This window comes from Schistocerca piceifrons, chromosome 9, assembly GCF_021461385.2.
Source record: "Schistocerca piceifrons isolate TAMUIC-IGC-003096 chromosome 9, iqSchPice1.1, whole genome shotgun sequence".
Lineage (NCBI taxonomy): Eukaryota > Metazoa > Arthropoda > Insecta > Orthoptera > Acrididae > Schistocerca > Schistocerca piceifrons.
In genome coordinates this window covers 148,316,865-148,343,848 of record NC_060146.1, presented here as the reverse complement: position 1 = coordinate 148,343,848, position 26,984 = coordinate 148,316,865, and the positions used below count along the sequence as shown (strand labels likewise).

The window sequence follows — 26,984 nt, the reverse complement described above, 5'->3', positions numbered from 1 at the left end:
TCGTTTCTAGGCCGCCGGTTAACATACAGTACAATACAATACAATACAATACAAACCATCCGAGCTCGGTCATCTCCATCGATCTGTGGAATTAAAAGGTTTCACGCATATGCATCTGCACAATACCAGTGACAGTTCTTTCCATGAAGAAGAAAAGGCCGTTCACTTTCAATTTGCAGTGAACAATAAGTCACCAGAAAGTTCTTGCGCCAAGAGTACATTATATGCCAGCTTGGAGGTCCTGTAGCGTATTCGGTTTGACATGTACGCCGAACAGTTGTTGCAGAGTTCGTTCCATGAAATCAAAACACACAGCGAGCACTCTTCTAACCAGTGAAAGTAGCCATTTTAGTTGTGCAGTACGTTGGCGCTCCTGGTGGCTGAATGTGGTACTGTTTCACTATGTGAGTCAAACCTGATGCTGTTTGCTATAAAATGACACCTCTACTGGTTCTGTAGTTATCTCAATAAATTTCTATGTCATTCCAAAGTTGTAGAGTCCTTTTTGACAACCCATGAACAATACAAAACAATCGTTTACCAGACAGTCACTTGTCTGTGTGAGTTATTCTGTACTATTCACTCAAGCACACGCACACTCAATGTATCGGAAGGGAGGTGATTAAAACATAAGGTAGATCTCAAAAATCGAACACACACACACACACACTATGACAAGACTACAGCTGCACAGTCGTTTAGGCTAAAGACCAAAAATGTGGTATAGGAACATTCCCAACAAGAACACAGTATAGCATTAGTTCCAGTATTGATGGTTCAAATGGCTCTGAGCACTAAGGGACTTAACATCTGAGGTCATCAGTCCCCTACAACTCAGAACTACTTAAACCTAACTAAGGACATCACACACATCCATGCTCGAGACGGGATTGGAACCTGCGACGTAGCGGTCACGTGGTTCCAGATTGAAGCGCCAGTCGGATTCCAGTATTGATGTTAACAAGTAAACAACCCAGGAACAACCACTAGGTATACATTATGTGATCAAACTTATCCAGAGACCCGAATGTAATGCGGATTTGACTACTAGAAATCACGAGAGGCGGACACGCCAGTATAAAAGGAGATGGGGAGTATTGTGTTGTCGGCAGAAAAACAGTCACAGCAGAATGGGTCGGTCGGGAGAGCTCAGTAACTTCGAATGTGATTTAATCGTTGAATGTCAGCTGAGTGACAAATCCATCAGGGACAGTTCAATCTTCCCGAAGATGCCCAAATCGATTGAGGAAACTGAGGTGTGCACATGCTGACTGCAATGTAAATCTTATAAAACGATTTTAAACAAACTACTTGCTAAACAAAAAAGTGGATTCTCTTCAGTCTCGTAACCTCATTCTTGAGCTTCACGACGAACTGGTGATCATTTCGTTAGTGGTCTTAGTTATTACATCTATATTAATTAAGGTGCTGTACGAATTCGGATGGTTTGCAATGAAAAATGCGGGTCGCTATAACTTTTCGTGGATGTTAGATCATACATTGTTGTGTATCAAATGTACATAACATACTGAATTTTTCTTTGAACTTGAGACGATATTTATATGTATCTTCAGTTTCGAGAAAATTGATTGTATGTAATGGACTCACTTTCGATTGCAAAAAAGGGCTCTGATCACTATGGGACTTAACTTCTGAGGTCATCAGTCCCCTAGAACTGAGAATTACGTAAACCTAAGGACATCACACACATCCATGCCCGAGGCAGGATTCGAACCTGCGACCGTAGCGGTCCCGCAGCTCTAGACTGTAGCGCCTAGAACCGCTCGGCCACTCCGGCCGGCCTTTAGATTGCATTTGCAGACGTTCATGTGTTTTTGGCAACTGACAGTGTGGAAAGCGGAGAGTTTTTTCCACACTATCAACATCTGAAACTTTTTAAACTACTGAAAGATACAAACAACTGCAGATTTTTTCAGTGAGCTAATGTAGTTATTTTAAAGGTCATCGATAGTTGATGAAATGAGAGTACAGGTTTGTAATAACGCAGGTGAAGGAACCACGCATATTGTATTAAAACGAGCTCAAGCTTTTCGTAAGTTATTGAGGCGGTTGTTTGTTTAATAATGCAGTAATTCTGTCTGTTCAATCAGTCGACTACAGAATACAGCGAGCAAATCGAAAAGCACATGGATATATTGTATACAGTGATGAGCCAAAACTTCATGAACACCTGCTTAATAGCTTGTTTGTCTGTCTTTGAAACATAATACATCATTGATTCTGTATATCAGCGATCCGACAGCTTATTGGTGTGTTTGTGGAGGTATGTGGCATTAGATGTCTACGCACAGGTCATGTAGTTCGGGCCGCTGAACTGCGAATGAGATGATGGCTTCCGATAGCGACCCAGATGGGTTCCATAGGATTTACTTTGGACGAATTTGCTGGCTGAGACATCAAACCACTGTGGCACCGTTCTGGCACCGAGACACGGACCATTATGCAGCTGAAAGATGACACAGCCGGGATGCGGGTGGTTCGCAGCTGTCAACTTGTCGTCGGTTACTACCCATAGGTACCATGCAAGCGCAGGAGAATGTCTCCCATAGCATAGAATAGAATTCCAACCAGCCTGCATCCGAGCCGCCGTTCACCTCGATGACGGCGTTTGCGGAGACGACCATCGACCTAGAGTAGCAAAACTGTGAGTCAACCGAAGAGCCGACACATTTCCATTCATAAACTGTCGAAACCCGATTGTCCCGCGCCCAATGCAATCGTAACTGACGATGTCGTTGGGTCAACATATGAAAACGTAGGGGTGGTCTGCTGCAGAGCTCCATGTTCAACAATTTACGATGAACGGTGTGCTCCGAAACACCTGTGTGTGCACCAGCATTGTGCTCTTTCGGCAGAGATGCCATATATCACCACCTGTCCTATTTTACAGAACAGGCGAGTTGCTGACCCCCCATGTTCTATGAAGAGTCGTTCACTGTCCATCTACCTCTTTCCATAGATTCTCACGATAGTAGCACGTGAACATTAGACCAGCTTCGCCGTTTTCGGGATCCTCTTTCACAGGCTCTGAGTAATAATAATCTGCCCTTTGTCAAAGTCGCTTTATCTAGTGGATTTCCCATTTGCTGCTCATATCTTCGCTAGTCTGATCCCTCGTCCGTGTCTGCTCCACTTACATACTTTGATTACCGCGTCACGTGTTTGCAGCCGCCGGAGGTTCGGGTCCTCCCTCGGGCATGGGTCTGGGTGTTGTTCTTAGCATAAGTTAGTTTAAGAGTGTAAGTAGTGTGTTAAGTCTAGGGACCGCTGACCTAAGCATCGGTGTCGAAGTCACCGTTCTTGAAGAGTTGAAATCATTCTCAGCATGTTCTTTCACTAACAAGTGCCTCTCCATAGGTCTAACCCAGCATTTTAAAAGCTTTAGCCGCAGATTTCTTCATACTAAAGCAGAAAATTATAACTTCGAGCAAATGACGAGAACTGGACTTGCAAGTTGACATATTCAATCGAGAATCACTTTACAAAGTAATGAAAAATCGACTAATATTTTGATGGCGTTATCTTTACAAATGTCTAAGCTTATGGTATGGCACTTACCAGACACACCACCGATTGCCGCTACTACTATCTATTGGAAAACGGCGGTAGCAAAATTATAGACTTAATATTATAAGTTAAAGTACCGTATGGCGTTTTTCTGTCTGTATGTTATAGCTAATCTCAGGAACTACTGTAAGGATTCTGATATAGTTTTCAGTAATAGATAGATAGATTCACGAGGAAGGTTTGTGTACATCACTAAATAATATAAACAAGTCGTCTGGCCATTGAGATTTAGTGCTGCAGTCCAAAGCTATGACAGTCGTTAATTCTTTATTCGGTAACTTGCAACACGGGCAAAACAAACCGCTAACAGTTTTTTGTCAGTGCAAAATGAATATTGCAACGCTAGTAAACTGAGATCCTCATAAATGTCAGAGTAATGTGCCTAGGTGTGCAAGATTGTAACGTACCTACAACAAATAAAGCCTATGTTCGTCTGTGAAAAATGGACTCGAAAAGCAACCCGAGCTATCAGTAATCGCAATCTAACCTGCGTAACAGTGTGTGCGTGTTGTATGAGTGTTAGTTTCAGTGGCATTTAAGCCCTCAACAGATCATTACATGAAAAACTTAAAACTAACATTTGGATAAGGTATCTGACTGCGTTTTTCAATATGAAAAACTGCGGGAACAAATGAACCTACAACAATGAATACCTCAGCTATCTGACAGGGTCTTTGAATAAGAATTTACAAGTGGTACAGAATTCGGCTTGTGCAACAGAATTTACTGGTTTAGAGTACATGACGTGTTGTGGTGTCTCAGCTTCTCTGTTTTGGCCGTACGTTTTGCACTCACCTCTTCAGCTGACCGTCTTTTTACAAGTGGTTTACAGCAATTCGCTGCAGCGTGCTGCAGCAGCTGCTAAAGCTTAGCCCGCCGCTGTGGCCGAGCGGTTCTAGGCGCTTTAGTCCAGAACCGCGCTGCTGCTACGGTCGCAGGGGTTCGAATCCTGCCCCGGGCATGGATGTGTGTGATGGCCTTACGTTAGTTAGGTTTAAGTAGTTCTAAGTCTAGGGGACTGATGACCTCAGATGTTAAGTCCCATGGTGCTTAGAATGAATTTAATAAAAAGGAGTTTGTTTGGGTCCCATTAACTACTAAATAACTTGTAAGAAGGGATTTTATAAATTGAGTCTATTTAAAAACTTCATAAATCATCATGACCAATAATAGTTGGCATGCCTTCGCTCCCAGCTTCAGGCAGTGTTGGCTTCGGTCACACAGCTTGAGGCTGTTGCCAATGGGCATCACTGTGGGAGTCCGGATGGGGGTTTGTTGGGGACGGCTAGCTCGTCCCACGCATCCCCCGATCGGACTACGACTGTGGCTGACCGGGATACTGCCCGCATTGAGGCTGATCCCTCACCTGTGGTAGAGTGGGAGGTCGTTTCGAGGTGTGGCAGGGGGCGAAAGACATTCCGGAGGGCTGAACGGAAGGCCTCTCCAGTTTGTCTGACAAACCGGTTTCAGGCCCTGTCTCAGACTGATACTGATCTTCGGCCTGACACGGCTGCTTGTCCTGTTCCAGAGGTTGCCCCTCAGTCTGCAAGATCCGGGCAGTTGCACAGGGTGGGCTTACTGGTAGTTGGGAGCTCCAACGTCAAGCGCGTAATGGGGCCCCTTAGGGAAATGGCAGCAAGAGAGGGGAAGAAAACCAATGTGCACTCCGTGTGCATACCGGGGGGGAGTCATTCCAGATGTGGAAAGGGTCCTTCCGGATTCCATGAAGAGTACAGGGTGCACCCATCTGCAGGTGGTCGCTCATGTCGGCACCAATTATGTGTGTCGCTATGGGTCGGAGGAAATCCTCTCTGGCTTCCGGCGGCTATCTGATTTGGTGAAGACTGCCAGTCTCGCTAGCGGGATGAAAGCAGAGCTCACCATCTGCAGCATCGTCGACGGGACTGACTGCGGACCTTTGGTACAGAGCCGAGTGGAGGGTCTGAATCAGAGGCTGAGACGGTTCTGCGACCGTGTGGGCTGCAGATTCCTCGACTTGCGCCATAGGGTGGTGGGGTTTCGGGTTCCGCTGGATAGGTCAGGAGTACACCACACGCAGCAAGCGGCTACACGGGTAGCAGGGGTTGTGTGGCGTGGACTGGGCGGTTTTTTAGGTTAGATGGCCTTGGGCATGTACAGAAAGGGCAGCAGCCTCAAAGGGTGGGGGGCAAAGTCAGGACATGCGGTGGCCAAACAGCAATCGGTATTGTAATTGTAAACTGTCGAAGCTGCATTGGTAAAGTACCGGAACTTCAAGCGCTGATAGAAAGCACCGAAGCTGAAATCGTTGTCGGTACAGAAAGCAAAGGCACAGACGGTGTTTAGAAAGGATAGATTGCATGCAACCAGTGGTGGCGTGTTTGTCGCTGTTAGTAGTAGCTTATCCTGTAGTGAAGTAGAAGTGGATAGTTCCTATGAATTATGATGGGTGGAGGTTACACTCAACAACCGAGCTAGGTTAATAGTTGGCACCTTTTACCGACCTCCCGACTCAACAGCATTAGTGGCAGAACAACTGAGAGAAATGTTGGAATACATTTCATATAAATTTTCTCAGCATGTTATAGTCTTAGGTGGAGATTTCAATTTACCAGATATAGACTGGGACACTCAGATGTTTAGGACGGGTGGTAGGGACAGAGCATCGAGTAACATTATACTGAGTGCACTATCCGAAAATTACCTCGAGCAATAAAACAGAGAACCGACTCGTGGAGATAACATCTTGGACCTACTGATGACAAACAGACCCGAACTTTTCGACTCTGTATATGCAGAACAGGAATCAGTGATCATAAGGCCATTGCAGCATCCCTGAATATGGAAGTTAATAGGAATATAAAAAAAGGGAGGAAGGTTTATCTGTTTAGCAAGAGTAATAGAAGGCAGATTTCAGACTACCTAACAGATCAAAACGAAAATTTCTGTTCCGACACTGACAACGTTGAGTGTTTATGGAAAAAGTTCAAGGCAATCGTAAAATGCGTTTTAGACAGGTACGTTCCGAGTAAAACTGTGATGGACGGCAAAAATCCCACAATGGTTCAACAACAAAGTTAGTAAACTACTGCGAAAGCAAAGAGAGCTTCACTCCAAGTGTAAATGCAGCCAAAACCTCTCAGACAAACAGAAGCTAAACGATGGCAAAGTTAGCGTAAGGAGGGCTATGCATGAAGCGTTCAGTGAATTCGAAAGTAAAATTCTATGTACCGACTTGATAGAAAATCTTAGGAAGTTCTGGTCTTACGTTAAATCAGTAAGTGGCTCGAAACAGCATATCCAGACACTCTGGGATGATAATGGCATTGAAACAGAGGATGACACGCGTAAAGCTGAAATGCTAAACACCTTTTTCCAAAGCTGTTACACAGAGGAGGACCGCACTGCTGTTTCTTCTCTAAATCCTCGCACGAACGAAAAAATGGCTCACATCGAAATAAGTGTCCATGGAATACAAAAGCAATTGAAATCACTCAACAGAGGAAAGTCCACTGGACATGACGGGATACCAATTCGATTCTACACAGAGTACGCGAAAGAATTTGCCCCCCTTCTAACAGCCGTGTACCGCAAGTCTCTAGAGGAACGAAAGGTTCCAAATGATTTGAAAAGATGACAGGAAGTTCCAGTTTTCAAGAAGGGTCGTCGAGCAGATGCGCAAAACTATAGGCCTATATCTCTGACATCGATCTGTTGTAGAATTTTATAACATGTTTTCTGCTCGCGTATCATGTCATTTCTGGAAACCCAGAATCTACTCTAGGAATCAACATAGATTCCGGAAACAGAGATCGTGTGAGACCCAACTCGCCTTATTTGTTCATGAGACCCAGAAAATATTAGATACAGGCTCCCAGGTAGATGCCATTTTACTTGACTTCCGGAAGGCGTTCGATACAGATCCGCACTGTCGCCTGATAAACAAAGTAAGAGCCTACGGAATATCAGACCAGCTGTGTGGCTGGATTGAAGAGTTTTTAGCAAACAGAACACAGCATGTTGTTCTCAATGAAGAGACGTCTACAGACGTTAAAGTAACCTCTGGCGTGCCACAGGGGAGTGTTATGGGATCATTGCTTTTCACAACATATATAAATAACCGAGCCGGCCAAAGTAGCCGTGCAGTTCTACGCGCTACAGTCTGGAACCGAGGAACCGCTACGGTCGCAGGTTCGAATCCTGCCTCGGGCATGGATGTGTGTGATGTCTTTAGGTTAGTTAGGTTTAATTAGTTCTGTTCTAGGCGACTGATGACCTCAGAAGTTAAGTGGCATAGTGCTCAGAGCCATTTGAACCTAGTAGATAGTGCCGGAAGTTCCATGTGGTTACTCGCGGATGATGCTGTAGTATACAGAGAAGTTACAGCATTAGAAAATTGCAGCGAAATGCAGCAAGATCTGCAGCGGATACGCACTTGGTGCAGGGAGTGGCAACTGACCCTTAACATATACAAATGTAATGTATTGCGAATACATAGGAAGAAGGATCCTTTATTGTATGATTATATGATAGCGGAACAAACACTTGTGTAAAATATCTGGGAGTATGCGTACGGAACGATCTGAAGAGGAATGATCATATCAGATTTGTTGTTGGTAAGGTGGGTGTCAGGTTGAGATTCATTGGGAGGGTTCTTAGAAAATGTAGTCCACCAACAAAGGAGGTTGCTCACAAGACACACGTTCGACCTATACTTGAGTATTGCTCGTCAGTGTGGGATCCGTACCAGATCGGGTTGACGGAGGATATAGAGAAGATCCAAAGAAGAGCGGCGCGTTTTATCACAGGGTTATTTGGTAAGCGTGATAGCGTTACGGAGATGTTTAGCAAATTCAAGTGCCAGACTTTGCAAGAGAGGCGCTCCGCACCGCGGTGTAGCTTGCTGTCCAGGTTTTCGAGACGGTGCGTTTCTGGATGTGGTATCGAATATATTGCTTCCCCCAAGTTATACCTCCCGAGGAGATCACGAATGTAAAATTAGAGAGATTCGAGCGCGCACGGAGGCTTTCCGGCAGTCATTCTTCCCGCGAACCATACGCGACCTGAGTAGGAAAGAGAGTATGAAACGTCCCCTTAGAAAAATTGATGAATTACTGTGCTGATAAACCTCTACGTTATTTGATTTTCAAACAGCTGAGCAGAACTGAACGTACTCAGACATTTCTCTCTTTACTTATTCTGATCAACACTAAACTGACACACAATATTCTTAGCGCAACGCAGTCTGACTTTCAATAATCCCTACAAAAGAATGGCCCTGACTAACATTAAACTATACCTTCCACGAATCACTTACCTCACACAAATCTTCGTTACTCGAACTACTGCAATACAGAGAGCGCCACTACTGCCAGCTAAATAAGATTCTAACTACTGAAGGCACTAACTACTGATAGGCATAGTTAGCAAATGAAAGATTTTGATAGAGAACAAACAATGTATTTACCTTAATACTGTTCAAAAGTCATAATATATATATATCAGTTCATGATATCCAGTATTACAAATTTACTCTTTCTGCCAGACACACGTCCAAATCGTCCGCTCTTAAAACTCTGCCATCTCTCTCCCCACATCCACCATTGCTGGCGGCTCACCTCCAACTGCGCAACGCTACGCGATGTTAACAGCCAACTGCCCAATACTACAATAGCAAATTCCAACAATGCAAACCAGCCACAGACTGCACATAGCACAGTCAGTGATTTTCATACGGAGCGCTACGTGGCGTTACCAACATAAAAACCTAAACAACCTACTTACAGAAGGTAAAGACAGTGGCACGTAAAGTGCCCTCCGCCACACACCGTTGGGTGGCTTGCGGAGTATAAATGTAGATGCAGATGCAGAAATTTTGCTTCCGCTCACAGCAATGCTCAGATTGTTTCTATCTACACTACCGGCCATTAAAATTGCTACACTTAGAGGAAATGCAGATGATAAACGGGTATTCATTGGACAAATAAATTATACTAGAACTGATATGTGATTACATTTTCACGCAATTTGGGTGCATAGATCCTGAGAAATCAGTACCCAGAACAACCACTTCTGGCCGTAATAACGGCCTTGATACGCCTGGGCATTGAGTCAAACAGAGCTTGGATGGTGTTTACAGGTACAGCTGCTCATGCAGCTTCAACACAATACTACAGTTCATCAAGAGTAGTGACTGGCGTATTGTGACGAGCCAGTTGCTCGGCCACCATTGACCAGTCGTTTTCAGTTGGTAAGAGATCTGGAAAATGTGCTGGCCAGGGCAGCAGTCGAACATTTTATGTATCCAGAAAAGCCCATACAGGACCTGCAACATGCGGTCCTGCATTATCCTGCTGAAACTTAGGGTTTCGCAGGGATCGAATGAAGAGTAGAGGCACGGGTCGTAACACATCTGAAATGTAACGTCCACTGTTCAAAGTGCCGTCAATGCGAACAAGAGGTGACCGAGACGTGTAACCAATGGCACCCCAGACCATCACGCCGTGTGATACGCCAGTATGGCGATGACGAATACACGCTTCCAATGTGCGTTCACCGCGATGTCGCCAAACACGGATGCGACCATCATGATGCTGTAAACAGAACCTGGACTCATCCACGAAAATGACGTTTTGCCATTCGTGCACCCAGGTTCGTCGTTGAGCACACCATCGCAGGCGCGCTCCTGTCTGTGATGCAGCGTCAAAGGTAACCGCAGGTAGGGTCTCCGAGCTGATAGACCATGCTGCTGCAAACGTCGTCGAACTGTTCGTGCAGATTGTTGTTGTCTTGCAAATGTCCCCATCTGTTGACTCAGGGATCGAGACTTGGCTGCACGATCCGTTACAGCCATGCGGATAAGATGCCTGTCATCTCGACTCATACGAGGCCATTGGGATCCAGCACGGCGTTCCGTATTACTCTCCTGTACCCACCGATTCCATATTCCGCTAACTGTCATTGGATCTCGACCAACGCGAGCAGCAATGTCGCGAAACGATAAACCGCAATCGCGATACGCTACAATTCGACCTTTATCAAAGTCGGAAACGTGATGGTACACATTTCTCCTCCTTACACGAGGCATCACAACAACGTTTCACCAGGTAACCACTGCTGTTTCTGTATGAGATATCGGTTGGAACCTTTCCTCATGTCAGCCCGTTGTAGGTGTCGCCACCGCCGCCAACTTTGTGTGAATGCTCTCAAAAGCTAATCATTTGCATATGACAGCATCTTCTTCCTGTCGGTTAAATTTCGCGTCTGTAGCACGCCATCTTCGTGGTGTAGCAATTTTAATGGCCAGTAGTGTATATCTGAGTGCTTGCTTTATTTCCATAGAGAATCGCAGAATTCTACACATTGCAAGGAATAGCCTTAAGTCGGCTGTATTGTTTTCGATAGTGTAATATTTAACCTATGTAACGGAGAGTTCTGACACACTCCTTACAAGGTCTGCATACGTCTTTATTTGCAGGTATGGAGGAGGAGGTGCCTTAGAAGGAGGTAGCTTCGCTGGTTACGGAGGCCTCAGTGGCTACGCCAGTGGATACGGAGGAGGTGCCGGCATCGGTGCATATGGAGGTGGGGGCGGCTACGGTGGTGGATACGGAGGAGCTGGTTTCGGCGTTAGCGGTGTTGCAGCTGGTGGAGCAGGAGGTGGGGCTGGTGGCGTCAGAGGCGCATCTCGGGTCGTCGGGGCTGCACTGCTGGTCCACCAGGCGGTGCCGTATCCCGTTCCCTACGCAGTCACACGTGACGTCCACGTGCCCGTATTTGTGCCGCGGCCTGTGCTCGTCCCAGTGGCCACAGGAGGAGCTGGTGGCGCAGCTGGTCGAGGAGGAGGCGCTGGGTTCGGTCTAGGAGGCGGCATCGGAGGTTACGGGGGCGGCATCGGAGGTTACGGAGGCGGCTACGGTCTCACAGGCGGCTTTGGGGCGGGCAGCTATGGCATCGGTGGTGGTGGTGGTTTTGGAGGTGCCTATGGCGTCGGTGGTGGCTACGGAGGCGTCTTTGGTGGTGGTGCTCATCACATCAAAGGATAAACCAGCAAAGACGCACGTATTACGAAGTTGGCAGGGCGACGTACGTCTGCAATGGCTTACACATACATTACATGATTTTCTCTTTAAGACACATAACGCGTTCTGAAGCATTGTGGCTGTAGCGGCTTCCCAATCCTACCAATAGAAGATACATCAGAGTGAACCAGATGTTTCATAGTCTGTCCGTAAACTTAAATAAGCAGGCTGGTATTTTTTTGCCTTTTTAACATGCAGTTTCAACCAAATCTTGGCGTCAGATTGTTATGCTAGCAAAGTTGTATTCTATAAATGATTAAATATAACAGCATCTGCCGTGCTGTCAACACAGCAGCCTCGATACCCCATCAGCTCTTAGACACATGTGAGAATTTTCTGACAGAGCTGGGGTACATAATATTCTAAATTACATACTTGACTCCATCGCACTGTTTCTTCATATCAGCCAGTCATCAATATGTGGTACCACAGTTCATACAGAAAAAATTGTCGTAATTAAAGACACGACACAAGTGGGTATAAATTGCAGTCAATATTGGGTAAAGTCCAACTTCAGTCTAATGCCAGTACAGAACAATACTGTAATGTCTACTTTGTCACAGAATAAATGAATTGAAATAAAATTTTCTCTCTGTCTTCTTATTTCCCTATATGACACCTGTTCGTTAAACTGTTTGAGGAAAAACAACAAGTGCTAAACAAAAGGAATGGTGAATAGAATGAATGATGATGAAGCCCTGCTGTATAACAGATGCAACAGGTTTGGAATTGCGACACCAAATAATCATATATGTGCATAAAATCATTACACGAGGTTAATGAGACTGTTGTCAGTGCCAGTGAACTGTCGCTCCCAATGTATTAGTGCACAATTCTTTCCTGACCTTACGATAAATTTCATACGAAGTAAATAAAATTAGGTACACAGTGAGGCATAGTGCGCACATCCATAAGGTATGGAACACGTGAGAAAAACCAAAATAACATAACACATATTTATAGCTGAAGTGATAATACAGGCGAACCTTCCATAGATATTAACTGTGATGGTCCTCCAAAATACAAAAGAAGTAAAAAATTGCGTACATTTTTCATTTAATCATTAATTGAAAGGCTTACCATGAACATTTAAATGTATACACAATAAAGTGCGTGAAATATTTCCTATCCATTGTAGCTTAGCATTTCAAAACCAAAATGGTTCTCAAGGTTTATATAAACACATCGCTTCACTACACTGAAGCTGCGGCAAAGTCAGATATGACATGATGTTCATGTTATATGGTTAATAATATTTATCAAAAGTAAAAATCGCTTGACAGAACTACAAAATTACAAGGAAATAGAATGGCTGGACAGTACTTAGTTTCATGGGCGAAATCCCATTACCGCCGACTGTTAATGCCCTAGCTTCTGGCAGTAGTTTATCGTAGGTTGCTACAGTAACAAAGATGCACTGGTCATTGCTATATTCAAGTAGAGTCGCCGAAATGATGGATATAATTATAGGCCCACATCGCTAACTTCAGTTTGTTGTAGAATTACGGAGCGTGTTCTATGCTCATATTCTATGACATTTCTGGAGAACGGAGATCAATATGCGTTCTGTAAACAGAGGTCCTACCAAACACATCTCGTTATGTTCCCCCATGACTACCAGATCACCGAAGACAAGTTCGTGCAGGTTAAAACTACTAGAAGGTGTAAACATGATTCTCTGGGGAGACATCGGATGTAGTTCTGAAAATTCCTCAGTATTTCGAAGACGCAAGTGGTCGACATCTTCAGGTGCGGCGAACACACGTTGAAGTGGCCAGCGCTGGATCACATGCCGAGCTGAGTTGGTATCCTACGTCCCTGTTACCCAAGTTAGTTGAGCTGCGAATTCCCACAGTTTATGTAACAACGCTGTCCCCAAACTAAGACGTCGATGACGGAATTTTATATTCCATACAGTGTCCTGTACTGAGGCAATGCTCGGCCACTGCAGATTTCTCTGGCTGGTCCTGACGCGTGTGTCGTCGATGGACGATACATCTATCCTCCACAGTGCGATAGGTTTGTCCGATGTATGACATCCCGCAAGCTACAGGACATCTTATCCGATACTTAAACTGTGATCATCTTTCACTGAGCCTGTAAGAGTTCTGTGTTTCTTTGGCGGATGAAAGACGCATTTAACTGTGTGTTTCTCCAACAATCTTCCTATTTCCGAAGAAACACCGCCAACATATAGCAAGACGATCATTCCTCTTTGCTCTTCACGTTCTTCCAGTTCATCACTTCATCTAGAACGCGCCGGCGAATATCCCGTTCAGAATACCTGTTCTCTAAAAATCGGCGTGGTGATGGCTGCCAGTATCCGATATGGCTCGTGCTCCATGGACCAACGTCCTAAGCACGCCATTTCATTGTGCTGGATGGTGACAGCTGGTGGTCTGTAAGGCGATGTAAATAGGTTTACAGTACATAGCGTGACCTAAGAAGCCATCCTGTTTTGTACGCACCAATACGTCCAGGAACGGTAGTTCGCCGTTCTTCTTTTTCATCTCGATCGTAAACTTGGAGTTGGAATGAAGGCAATTTAGGTATTAAAAAAATGAATCTAGTGACACAGCGCCGTGGGGCAGATGACAAAGGTGACATCCACATATAGCAAAAAGCACATACGTATTAACTCCTCGAAGTATTCCATATTAAGATTGACACAGTGGGTGACAATGTACTACCCATTGCGACATCGTCTTTCCGTTCAAAGTATTGGTCATTGAATACAAGGTAAGTCGAGGTGAGCAAGTGCTTAAACAAATCAACAAGATTCCCTTCCAGCTTCAGGCCAGTGAGAAACAGTGATTCCTGCATTGGCACTCGAGTGAAAAACGAGACCGCATCGACAACGAGAACATCTGATGGCGGAAGTCGCAAGTTCCTTAGCCGACGGACGAAATCTTCTGAATTGTCATTGTGGTGCTCTTATTTTCCGACTAGAGGACAGGTGTTGGGATTACAAAAACATGCTGTGATTTGATTGTTGGGCTCCATAAGATGCCCTTTCTGTGCCGCGATCGTGGCTATAAAATTATAAAGAATGCAGCAACAAGTCGCGGAAACACAATTTATTTATCTTGTCGGAAATCGATTTCGAGTGATATCAGTCATCATCGGTGCATTTTTCTAACCGGTGCATTTTTCCTGCCAAGGACAGTACTTCTACTTATGGCATGTATCGGTTAGAAAAATGCACCGATGATGACTGATATCAGTCGAAATCGATTTCCAACAAGATAAATAAATTGTGTTTCTGCGACTCGCTGCATTCTTTATAATTGATTTGTCCATATTTTATGGAATCTACAGTGACAGGGCACACCTATCTCGACATGGCGAACTATTCAGTTCCACAGGTGCCTCCCGACGTCATTTTCCAGCAGGTTGGTGCCCCACACCACTAGTGTGGCACAGTTATTGCATTTCTCCATGAGACGTGTTCTGAGCGCTGGATCGGAACGATGAAGGGTTCAAATGGTTCAAATGGCTCTGAGCACTATGGGACTCAACTGCTGAGGTCATTAGTCCCCTAGAACTTAGAACTACTTAAACCTAACTAACCGAAGGACATCACACACATCCATGCCCGAGACAGGATTCGAACCTGCGACCGTAGTGGTCGCGCGGTTCCAGACTGAAGCTCCTAGAACCGCTCCGCCACACCGGCCCGCCGTAGCACAGGTCACACACCAATATTCAAGAAAGGAAATAGGAGTAACCCACTGAATTACAGACCCATATCACTGACCTCAATTTGCAGTAGGAATTGGAGCATATACTGTACTCGAACATTATGAATCACCTTGATGAAAATGACTTATTGATACATAACAACCACGGATTCAGAAAATATTGTTCTTGTGCAACACAGCTAGCTCTTTATTTCCACGAAGTGATGAGTGCTGTCGACAAGGGATCTCAGATCGATTCCATATTCCTAGATTTCCAGAAGGCTTTTGATACCGTTCCTCACAAGCGACTATTAATCAGATTGCGTGCATATGGAGTAGCGTCTCAGTTGTGTGACTGGATTCGTGATATCCTCTCAGACAGGACACAGTTCGTAGTGGTAGACGGTAAGTCATCGAGTAGAACAGAAGTGATACCTGGCGTTCCGCAAGGTAGTGTCATAGCCCTCTGCTGTTCCTGTTTACATAAATGATGTAAGTGATAATCTGAGCAGCCGCCTTAGACTGTTTGCAGATGACCCTGTAATTTACCGTCTAGTAAAATCATCAGACGATCAATTCCATTTACAAAATGGTCTAGAGAGAATTTCTGTATGGTGCGAAAAGTGGCAATTGGCACTAAACAAAGAAAAGTGCGAGGTCATCCACATGGTTACTAAAAGAAATCCGATAAATTTTGGGTATACGATAAGGCACAAACCTAAGGGCTGTCAATTCGACTAAATACCTAGGAATTACAATTAGGAGCAACTTAAATTGGAAAGACCACATAGATAATATTGTGGGGAAGGCGAAACAAAGACTGCGCTTTGTTGGCAGAACACTTAGAAGATGCGACAAACCCACTAAACAGACAGCCTACACTACACTTGTCCGTCGTCTGCTGGAATATTGCTGCGCGGTATGGGATCCTTACCAGGTAGGATTGACAGAGGACATCGAAAAAGTGCAAAGAAGGGCAGCTCGTTTCGTGTTATCGCGCAGTAGGGGTGAGAGTGTCACTGATATGACAGCGAGTTGGGGTGGCAGTCACTGAAACAAAGGCGGTTTTCTTTGCGGCGAGATCTATTTGCGAAATTTCAATCATCAACTTTCTCTAATGAATGCGAAAATATTTTGTTGACACCAACCTACGTAGGGAGAAATAATCATCATAAAAAAATAAGAGAGGTCAGAGCTCGAACGGAAAGATTTAGGTGTCCTTTTTCCCCTGCGCCATTCGATAGTGGAATGGTAGAGAAGTAGTATGAAAATGGTTCGATGAACCAACTTCCAGGCACTTAGTGCGAATTGCAGAGTAACCATGTAGATGTAGATGTACATGTAGACGTGGGCGTATGTTATGTTGGTAAACACCCCCTAGAAATGTAGCACAACATATAGGATCACCAGACTGACGTACAAATTTGCAGTCAGGTTGCGTGGGACAACTACGAAAGTGGTCCTGCTGTCATACGAAATCGCACCCCAGGCCATAACTCCAGGTGTAAGTCCAGTGTGTCTAGCATGCAGACAGGTTGATTGCAGGCCCTCAACTGTCCTCTTTCTATCCAACAAACGGCCGTCACTAGCACCGAGGCAGAACCAGCTTCCATCAGAAAACACAACAGACCTCCACCCTGCCCTCCAATGAGCTCCCGTTTTACACCACTGCACTCGTTAATGCCCGTAGTTTGAGGTCAGTGGAATGCACGCTGCAAGGCATCTGCCTTGGAGGTGTCCTTGAAGTAGCCTATTTGTATGTAACAGTTCGTTGTGTCTCTGTGGTGCCAACGACAGCTCAAATTGTCGCTGCAGGTGCAGCACAGTGCTCCACAGCCATACACCGAACGGGATGGTCCTCCCTCTCGATGACGTCATTTGGCCGCCCGGAGTGCGGTCATCTTCCGACCGTACATTCTCGTGACCACAGCTGCCAGCAATCACGTACAGTGGATACATTCCTGCCAAGTCTTTCTGCAGTATCGCAGAAGGATCATCCAGCTTGTCGTAGCCCTATTACACGATCTCGTTCAAACTTAGTTAGGTGTTGATAAAGGCGTCTTTGTCGCCTTAAAGGCATTCTTGCATCGTCACACCACGTTGTCTCAAAGGTAACCAACGCTCACGACCGTTACAGAGTGCAATAAAACAAACCTAATTTGCATCCTCATAGCGGCACTACTAGCGCCTCTCTTTCGCAACTGTAGAGTAATTTGAATAGACATCATCTATCACACGTAGATACAACCCACCAATTTTCGTTTATGTCGCACAACTCCTTCTTGGTGTTGTGACTTTTTTTCCGGTCACTGTAGTTAGCTGTAGGACGAATAGTCGCAATGGATTGGTGGAACTTGCAGTAGCAGTAGAGTTTGGGTACTTCTAGATCAGAGTAATTACTGACGCCATGTAGTTGATTTGTTTAGCTCCGCGAGTTTCCACCTGTTAGTTACTGCCTACTGGTCCCCACTGTTAACCTTTGATTTGCTATCGAGGGGGGTAAAACTAAGTAATGGTGTAAAGAGCGGTCTTAAATAATTCGTTAGATGACACAAATATTTCATTCTGAGGACTGTACTGAGACCAAGCACTTATTATTGATACGTAGATCCATGTTTTATAGCTAGTGTTTCTGGTTAGAAAAGAACGCAGCTCGTGGTCTCGCGGTAGCGTTCTTGTTTCCCGAGCACGGGGTCCCGGGTTCGATTCCCGGCGGGGTCAGGGATTTTCTCTGCCTCGTGATGACTGGGTGTTGTGTGATGTCCGTAGGTTAGTTAGGTTTAAGTAGTTCTAAGTTCTAGGGGACTGATGACCATAGATGTTAAGTCCCATAGTGCTCAGAGCCATTTGAACCATTTTTTTTTGTTAGAAAATTGGTAAGTTAACTGAGTGTTGCTGTGTTCTTGTAGCCCTATATGTGCTTAGCGCACTCTGAGGGAGTCGAGTGTTCGCCGTCTTGATTAGGAGGATGATCACACGCCAAGACGGTAAGTGGTTCGTTATTGGTGTAAAGGAGTGATCTGTGATTTTTCGTTGAGTGGTAGACTTAATTTGCAACAATTCCGATTGAACAGGCACTAGAGAATTTCGGAATGAAACTGTACATGTTGGTAGTACACTGTTGATTGCTCATAAATTGTCAAGACCTTTCCCGTAAAGGTTGATGGTAACCTACTGGAACCACTTAGGCAGACTCGTCATAGTCAAATCATTGCTTACAGCTTTGAACTACGGAGTAACCATTAAATTAGATAAATATAGTGGGTCGCAATTTGCCAACATCTGAAAAGGAATAATTTTTGTTTCGGTTGTATAACTTCAGGGCTAAAGTGGTGGTGGCGGGTAGGTTTTTTTGTATGCATTTTTTTTATAAATTTTAAGTCGCTGCACGGGGGAAAGAGAATTGCTGGCATTCATCTGTGCGGACGGCAGAAATGGCGCGTTCCACAGTGCATCATCGCTAAGTTACGTCAAAGAAGTTCGAGAGCTCGCTGCCTGGGGCGCTGACTTGTCCGCTTACTTCGTGGCTAAGAGGAGACACTATTAAACTCTGTAGTTTTAGTTTTCAATAAGTATTCCTGTTCTCAATGTACATGAGTGACTTTCCCTTACGTAGTTGAGAATGGAGCGTTATATATATGTGTGTGTATTAGGAAGAAACAACAACGCGCGCATTTGCAGCGTGCTGTACGCCCACATATCACATGCAGTTTAGTGACTGTTTGTAACTTTATAAGCTCCACATCAACAGCCGTCGATTTCTGATGTACGAGATAAATCAAGTAAAGCTTCGACACATTAACCTGGAAAAGATTATCTGAAATATGAAATGGTCCAAAAAGCAACTTGTATCACAAGAAGATAAGATTCAATAAAATTAAATTAAAGAAACGAAACTTCAGAAAGTTCGTAAGAGGAAAGATGTAAATGCAAAGATATTCTTAGTTGGCTGTCAGTTGGCTGAAAAAAAAAAGAAACAAAGTTCAGAGATGCACTTATTTAGTAATATGTCCAGTTTGACGATATTATTTGAATAGAAATTATTTGCACAAAGATAAACAGGAAGGGAATATTCTATCCTTATAGATGCTTAATATTTACAAAAATAACTCGTAGTAAATATTTTGGAAAAGAAAGGGAAGAAGATATAAATGACATTTACTTTATATTCAAACAAAACAGAGATAAAACAGTCGTGGCTAAACATGTATTGCTGACTCAGTGTTAAATTATCTCTTTGGTTTAAGTGGTCGACCATATTTCACAATTGAAGAAGATGCTTTACCATGTGCATTGTAAAATAACATAAGTAAAAGAAATTTCTTAAGCAATAGGTTTACCCCAAACTAATTTACATTGTTTGATAGGTGGTTGTTGTGTTTTAGGTCCACCTAGGAGATTAATCATTTCGTAATATGAGCCCTGCAATAGGGGACTACTCAAGAATGGGATACAATCCATTGACTTTAACCAACGATATCAGAATTTGCCAGAGATGATTTATTACACTGATTTGACAGCAAAGACGAGTGTGCATAAACAAAGGAATGCAGGAGAGAAAACATGGTAGACATATATGACATCCATTAATATTTCGAACAGAATGTCAAGGATATCCCTTGTTTCAGTCCCGTACTTCCGTAAAAACATAAAGAAAAAAAGGAATAGAAATAACAGTAGCATGGAATACCTAAGTTGATATGTATATGAGTTGTATCTCGAACTTCAGTCGATTTGCATAGGTTAACTACAGTATGGGATACAAATTTACCACACGTCAATTTCTTCATTTTCATTCGTATTAGTATCTTATTCTTCAATTGATCTGTATATGTCAACTGAAGTGTAGGATACAAATTTTACGTATGTCGGTCTTTTCGCCGTCAATAGTGCTAGTACAGACTCGAAAAAAGCGTAGTGATACTTGGACTAGAAAAGGTAAAAAGAACAACAACTTCAAAATTTGTTTTCCGTACTGCAGACGAACCCATACTTAACACAGAACAGTATAATATGACAAAGAAACACATCAAAATAGACAAATTCAGTACAACATAAAAAGTAGAAAACTAAACTTACCATACACTAACACCACCATAAAAAATCAAAGCTTGCCCTGAAGGACGTCAAGAAAAATCACATACACAACAACACAAAATCACGAAAAAACACACATACTTACAAAAATATAAACCCAGAAGTTCACATCAACGAAATGAAGTGAAATAATAGGAATAAAATAAACAGAAGAAAATTACCTAACAAAAGAAAATGAAGATTGATGGATCAACCGCAGAAAAATCCAAATCGATATTTAACCAAACAGATCAAATCCACCTTTTCCCCTTAATCATCAGTTACCCACCCCACCTGCCATCCCAACCTGTAAATAACATACAAACTTTGGACTATACATTTGCCTAACAGTTTTAAGGAAACACTTAAATGGACAATATGTATTGGGTGCACTATGTCTCCATGAGTATTCGTCTAAATTGCTCTGTAGAGTCAAAATGCGTCGTTTCTCCCTCCCTACAACAGATTTTATGGCTGACCAATAATCTTCTATGCTAATGGTACAGCAGGCCGCTGTGGCCGTGCGGTTTTAGACGCTTCAGTTCGGAATGGCGCTGCTGCTATGGTCGCAGGTTCGAATCCTGCCTTGGGCATGGATGTATTTGATGTCCATAGGTTCGGTAGGCTTAAGTAGTTCTATTCTAGGGTACTGATGACCTCAGATGTTAAGTCCCATAGTACGTAGAGCCATTTGAACATTTGAACTAATGGTACAAATCCCAGTTAATGAAGATCTAAATTCAATGTTATGATTGATGACTAGATGCTGAAAACCCCTATTCCCTAAATGCCTGTATGAAGAAAAACTATGGGAAATAACTACAGAACCCTCTGCAACATGATGTTCAATTAATTTCACCAAAACTTCCTTCATTCAACTAGGAACTGCCTTAAAAACTACATCATCACATTGTGGACCTGAAATTACAGGCTCCCAGATGCATAATCTCACCACAGGTTACCTCCTGTTGTACACTGTTTTGCCAAAATGAGGCTCATCGATTTTGACTATAACACCCGCCCCCCTAAAGGCATTTTATACTTTATATGTCCCCATAAACTTCCCTACTAAAAGAATACTTTCTGAGACAGTACATTCACATTTTTTTATATTGTAATATTTGTATAATATAACATAATATTTTCACCATATTTTGGTTTCATAATGTTGTAATGAAAATTGTACACTTTTATTTTATAAATATCTAGAATACTCCTTCCAATATTAATTGGTTAATTGAAGATTATTTTAATTTTCTTCATATCAACTGCTACTACATTTTTTTAAAATACCATTGTATGTTCATAATTTGGTTTAGGAATAGCATGCATATATTTCTTTGGATCTGTTATGATTTTCCATTGTTTTCCAAACACTGAATTATTCATTAATTTGTAGAAGTCTTTTTCAAAATCATTAGCTGCCATCTTACTCATCTCTCTATTAAAATTAATATATTTTTTCAACCAATCTGATTGTTCAAATGATAAGACTCTACGAATTTTCTTTAATTTTGAACCCAGCCTTAAATATTGTTTAAGATTTCTATAATACACATACTTCTGTTTATTATTTTAAGTTGTTTATAATTTATTTCCTCCTTCTGATGCTAATGGTAAGTCTTAACATAAATCATGTAATTTTCTTGGCTATTCCAAATTAAATTCGAAAATATAACGATATTTGCATTAATTTGGTATTTTAAGTATTTTTGAGCATTAAATTCTTTTTGACCTCTCCACTCGATTTTTTTAAAGGTAAATATTGAGACACTTCCCACCCATATTAGTTATTTGCATCTAAATATGCTATGTAATTTGATTCATTTGATAGCTTGTAACTTTCCATATATTTGTTATTTGATTTAGCATATCTTTTAATACTTTGTGAAATTAAACCTAGAATTCCCTTTTCACGAAAAAACATATCATAAACATGTAATAGTCCAATTTTTGTTATTTTTTACTTAGAATCCCATGCTAATCTTGGAACTGTAAAATACCAAGATTATTGAGGTATACAAGATTTAATACATGTGTTTCTAAAATTTTCGAAAATTCAGCTAAAATTAAAACATTGTATTTATTAAATAATTTTGAATATTCATCTAAATTTTAATATTCAATTTTTTCCAAACGGTTTTCGCTCTTTCGTAATCATCATAAAAAATATTATCTTTATTGATTCTCAAATAAAAAATTCTTATTTTGGGTAATTTGGTTTCTTGTAATTTTTCTTCAGTGTCCACATATTCATAAGGATAAACTCCTTTTTTAATTACTGAATCTAATTGTAAGCCTTCAAATTATTTTGCTATTTCTCTAAAGTATTGTTCTGCATGATTAGAAAATAATTTACCAATACTTAATGCCATAAAAATTAATGTATCTAAAATTTTAAAGTTAATCCATCTTCAACTTATTTGCTAAAAGAAATAAATTTTTGTTCATTATTTTGAACTGCATCAGTAAATCGATTATCAGTTGCTATTTCTTGAAGACACAGATTTACATAGTAATTTGTTAAATTATGAATATAAACTGGAATAAATTTATAATTTTGGCAATTAAGATTGCAATCTTCATGCACAAATGCTCTATATTTTCCTGTTAAATGACAATGATCTCTTACTATCTTTTTTCCAAATTAAAAATATTTTTCACAAATGTGACAAGTTTCTCTATTTTTATGATTAATTATATAATCTTTAGTCAATTTCATTGGAACATACCGAATATACATTCTAGAAATTTCTCTTCACTCTATTTCCAACATTTCAACGAATTTTTGTGCTGTATCATTACCTGTGTAAGTAACAGGGTCTTTATAATCACCACTAGAATATTTAATATAGTAACTGAATGAAACTGGTAAATGTTTTTAGTATTTTTAATAGAAGATTTTCAGGGTTTGGTTGACACGTTTGAACGTCTTTCAATAAACATTCGAAATCTGAATAAATTACGAAAGGAGCTCAATGAATGATTATAATTTTTAAATTCAATGTTTGTCCCTTAAAAGGCATATCTATTTTTACTTCTATATGTTCTTTACAATCGTTTTCATGGATGTCTAATTTTTCTTGTGAATCAAAATATCTTGAACATCTGTCACAAAGATAAATTCTACCATTGTGTTTGCTTGTTTGTTTACTGATTAATCTAGATAAATCTTTTAAACAACAATAATGTAAATTATTTTCATTTCGAATTAAAGGATGATTAACATGTCTTTGTTGATTATTTTGTTTATAATACAGAGGATAAATATTTCCTTCTTATTCAGTATCCCCATCTGCATAGACATTAACTGAAATATTTTTATTTCTTTTCAAATTTTGGAATATCTTTTACCTGAAATGAAAAATTAATTTTCTAATTTTCAAAAGTATCATATAATTCTAATCCAGTATTTTTATATTTACTAACTCTTTCTGTAGCACATTCTACAGGATATAATGCTGGTATTATTGAATAAAGAAAGTCCTTTTTCCATTGTTTTTTACATTAAGTACAGATTTTATATGTTTAATTACTTTTGGTACATCGATATGAAAAGAACCAAAAATTAGATTGTGTTTATCATCATTTAAGACTAAATTATCTATATAAAATCAAGACCAATCAGTTTTTTCCTTTACACTTCTTCCATTGAAGTTAGTAGCTTATTTGTTAATGTTTGGTAATAATCTCCTAAATCTGTTGTTCTTAATAAATTTTAATTATATGCCTTAAAATCAATACTTATACTTCATTTTGTCTTTTAAAATTACAATAAAATTTTCAGTTAACTTTAATTGCTCTTCTTTGAGTCAAGATATTCTTTAATTTGTTGATTATTTCTTCTTTAATTTGATTTAAAAATTCTTGTGGTTCCACAATATTATCAGATTTACTAATTCCACAAGTTATTATTCTTTATGTGAAAACAGAACCTTTTCTATAAATTTGTTTAGTTGATTTGAAAAAACTTTCATCACCTAGAAAACTAAAATCTGGTACATTTTTCTGACAACTTTTTTGTTTAATTTCTTGATTTTACCTGATAGAATGTTTCTAAAATAATCGTCGTTATCGATATTAACACATTTACCCACAGATCTGTTGATAAATGCATTCAATTATTTTTTAAAGATTAGTATATTTTTTAAATATTTATGTTTACAGATTTTATGAAGATCATTCAAAGATTTTTACTCAAATCTTTATTGTTACTAATTTTAACTTCAGTTCCTTCGATAGGTTAAATTATTTCCCTTTTTTAAATTTAGAATAATTTTTATTTTTTGGCTTTTTGATAAACTTCTTTTACAGTTGTTTCGCTTAATTCATTATTTCATTGTTATTACTAATGCCAACAGAATTTACAATAAATTCAATTGATTGACTTTATCTAAGTTTAGAATAATTAGTCAACTTTTCTTTTTTTAGTTGATCAAACTTCATTAATAAATTATGGATTTTAGTTTGCTGTTCTTTATTTCTTTATTCATTTCTTTCCTATTAAAATAATCAATAAAGTCAAATGGATAGTCACATTTGAATAACCATTTTCTTGACATAAATTTTCTAAACCATTTAAACTGAGTCCATAGTTTCCTGTACAATAATTTTCTAAGCTATTTAATAGCTCAGATTTGGTCACCGTTTTTTACACTGTATTTATAGAAAACAAAATTTGTTTTTGTTTATTTAAATGTTTTCGGTTAAATGTACCTTTTGAGATTTTCGGTTTGATGGTTGTTATTTATAAAGAATAAAATTTATTAGATTTGAATTTTTTATGAGAAAATGAGAATTTGGTTTTTTAGATAGAGGCTAATGAGATTTTTTGGTTCTTACTTATAAGGAATAAAATTAATTAGATTTAAAAATTATTAAGTTATGAAATGAGAATTTGATTTTTTGAACATGGCAAAACGAGATTGTTTGGTTCTTATTTATAAAGAATCAAACTCATTAGATTTAAAAAAATTTTATTGTGAAAAAGAAAATTTTGTTTTTTTAATACAGCAAAATGAGAATTTTTGGTTCTTTTTTATAAATAATCAAATTTATTAGATTTGAAAATTTTTAAGTGAGGAAATGAGAATTTGGTTATTTGAATATAGGTAAATGAGATTTTTTGGTTCTTGTTTATAGAGAATAAAATTTATTAGATTTGAAAATTTTTAAATGAGGTAGTGAGAATTTTGTTTTTCCAGTATGGACAAATGAGATTTTCTAAAAAATTTCTATTCTTCTTTTGATTAAATCAGATTTCCTTTTCTATAATTTTCTAAATTGTTTCAAATAGAACAGCTTTGATCGCCATTTTTGTTCCCATTTATTTACGTGGAATTTAATTTTTGGATGTAGGGAAATGAGACTTTTTGGTTGGGAAGCTGCGAAATTGGATTCTTGGTTGGCATCCTGCAAATTTGACTCATAAATCCTCTTTGTGCCAGCCTCTATTAGACATACTTGCCCACCACACGGCTTGGCAACCAGAAGTGGTAGTCTATGATGCCATTTCTTTTCATATCATCCACAGCATACTCAGGGAACAGCATCGAATATATTCTACATCCCGTTCACTTTTTCTTAATTGCAGGCCACCCTTACATTTCAACAAGAAAACTCCCACCCACTCACGATGAGAGTTTCTACTGCATTTCTTCGTGCTTGCCAAACATCAACTTGGCCAGAAGGAAATCAGATATATTTCCAATTGAGAACGTTGGGAGCATGGGATTTTGACATTCTATCGCGCCAGTTTGATAGTTGAGTATGTCATCGCCCGGGAGAATGTCCAACAACTCTTTCAATCAATGTCAATCCGAATAAATGCTTGCACGAGGGCCTGAGGAGGACCAATGCGTTATTTACTTGCTCAGTTTGTGAAGCTCTTTCTCTTGAATGAACCATCCAATTTTACTGAAATTATAATCACTTATTAGTCTGTACATGCACATCACATTTAGCGATCCATCCCATGCCTATAATTCCTCCATAGTGCGTCGATTTTTCCTTTTGTTTCTTTCTTGTCTTAGTATGTACGTGTAACTAGTCATTAGTGATTGGAAGCAGTTACACACACCGGAAGATTACATAAAGTTTTATCCAGGTAGTCCAAATAACCTTTCATGATATGCTTGCATCAGTTATCTCTTCGATATCTAATTTTTAAACCTCGATTGGTGTCACAGCGTGCAAGACTTCAATCCTTGCTCACAACAGCTTCTGTCTCTCGGGAGAAATTTTTTAACATTGGAGTACAAACTAATCTAATGCTATTAATGAGGAATATTCATTTAGTACTCCATATGAACTTTACGTGATCTAGCTTCAATGTAATCCATTGGAAGCTGTCTATAAAGCCTACACCACATGTCAAAATCGGTAAAGATAATGACTGCCACTGTAACCTCTGTACTTAAGGCGTATCTTTAGAATATTTTCAAACAAATTCCATCTGAACACCGAGCCTACTTCCAACTACAAAAATATTCTTCACCATGCCGTACAAATACTGTGTCTGAAATATCTTCACTACACAAATAGCATAATGCTGCAAATACACTTTATATTCAGATATATG

General features: G+C 40.4%; 1 protein-coding gene across 1 annotated transcript in view; it reads left to right on the top strand.

Moving 5' to 3' along the window:
- The window catches only part of LOC124716773 (glycine-rich cell wall structural protein-like), a 57,589-nt gene that overhangs the window by 15,777 nt on the left and 14,828 nt on the right, over positions 1 to 26,984 (top strand). The window contains exon 3 of the mRNA XM_047243320.1: positions 11,045 to 11,544. Coding sequence (XP_047099276.1) covers positions 11,045 to 11,544 — 500 coding nt within the window. The remainder of the gene's footprint in view (positions 1 to 11,044; positions 11,545 to 26,984) is intronic.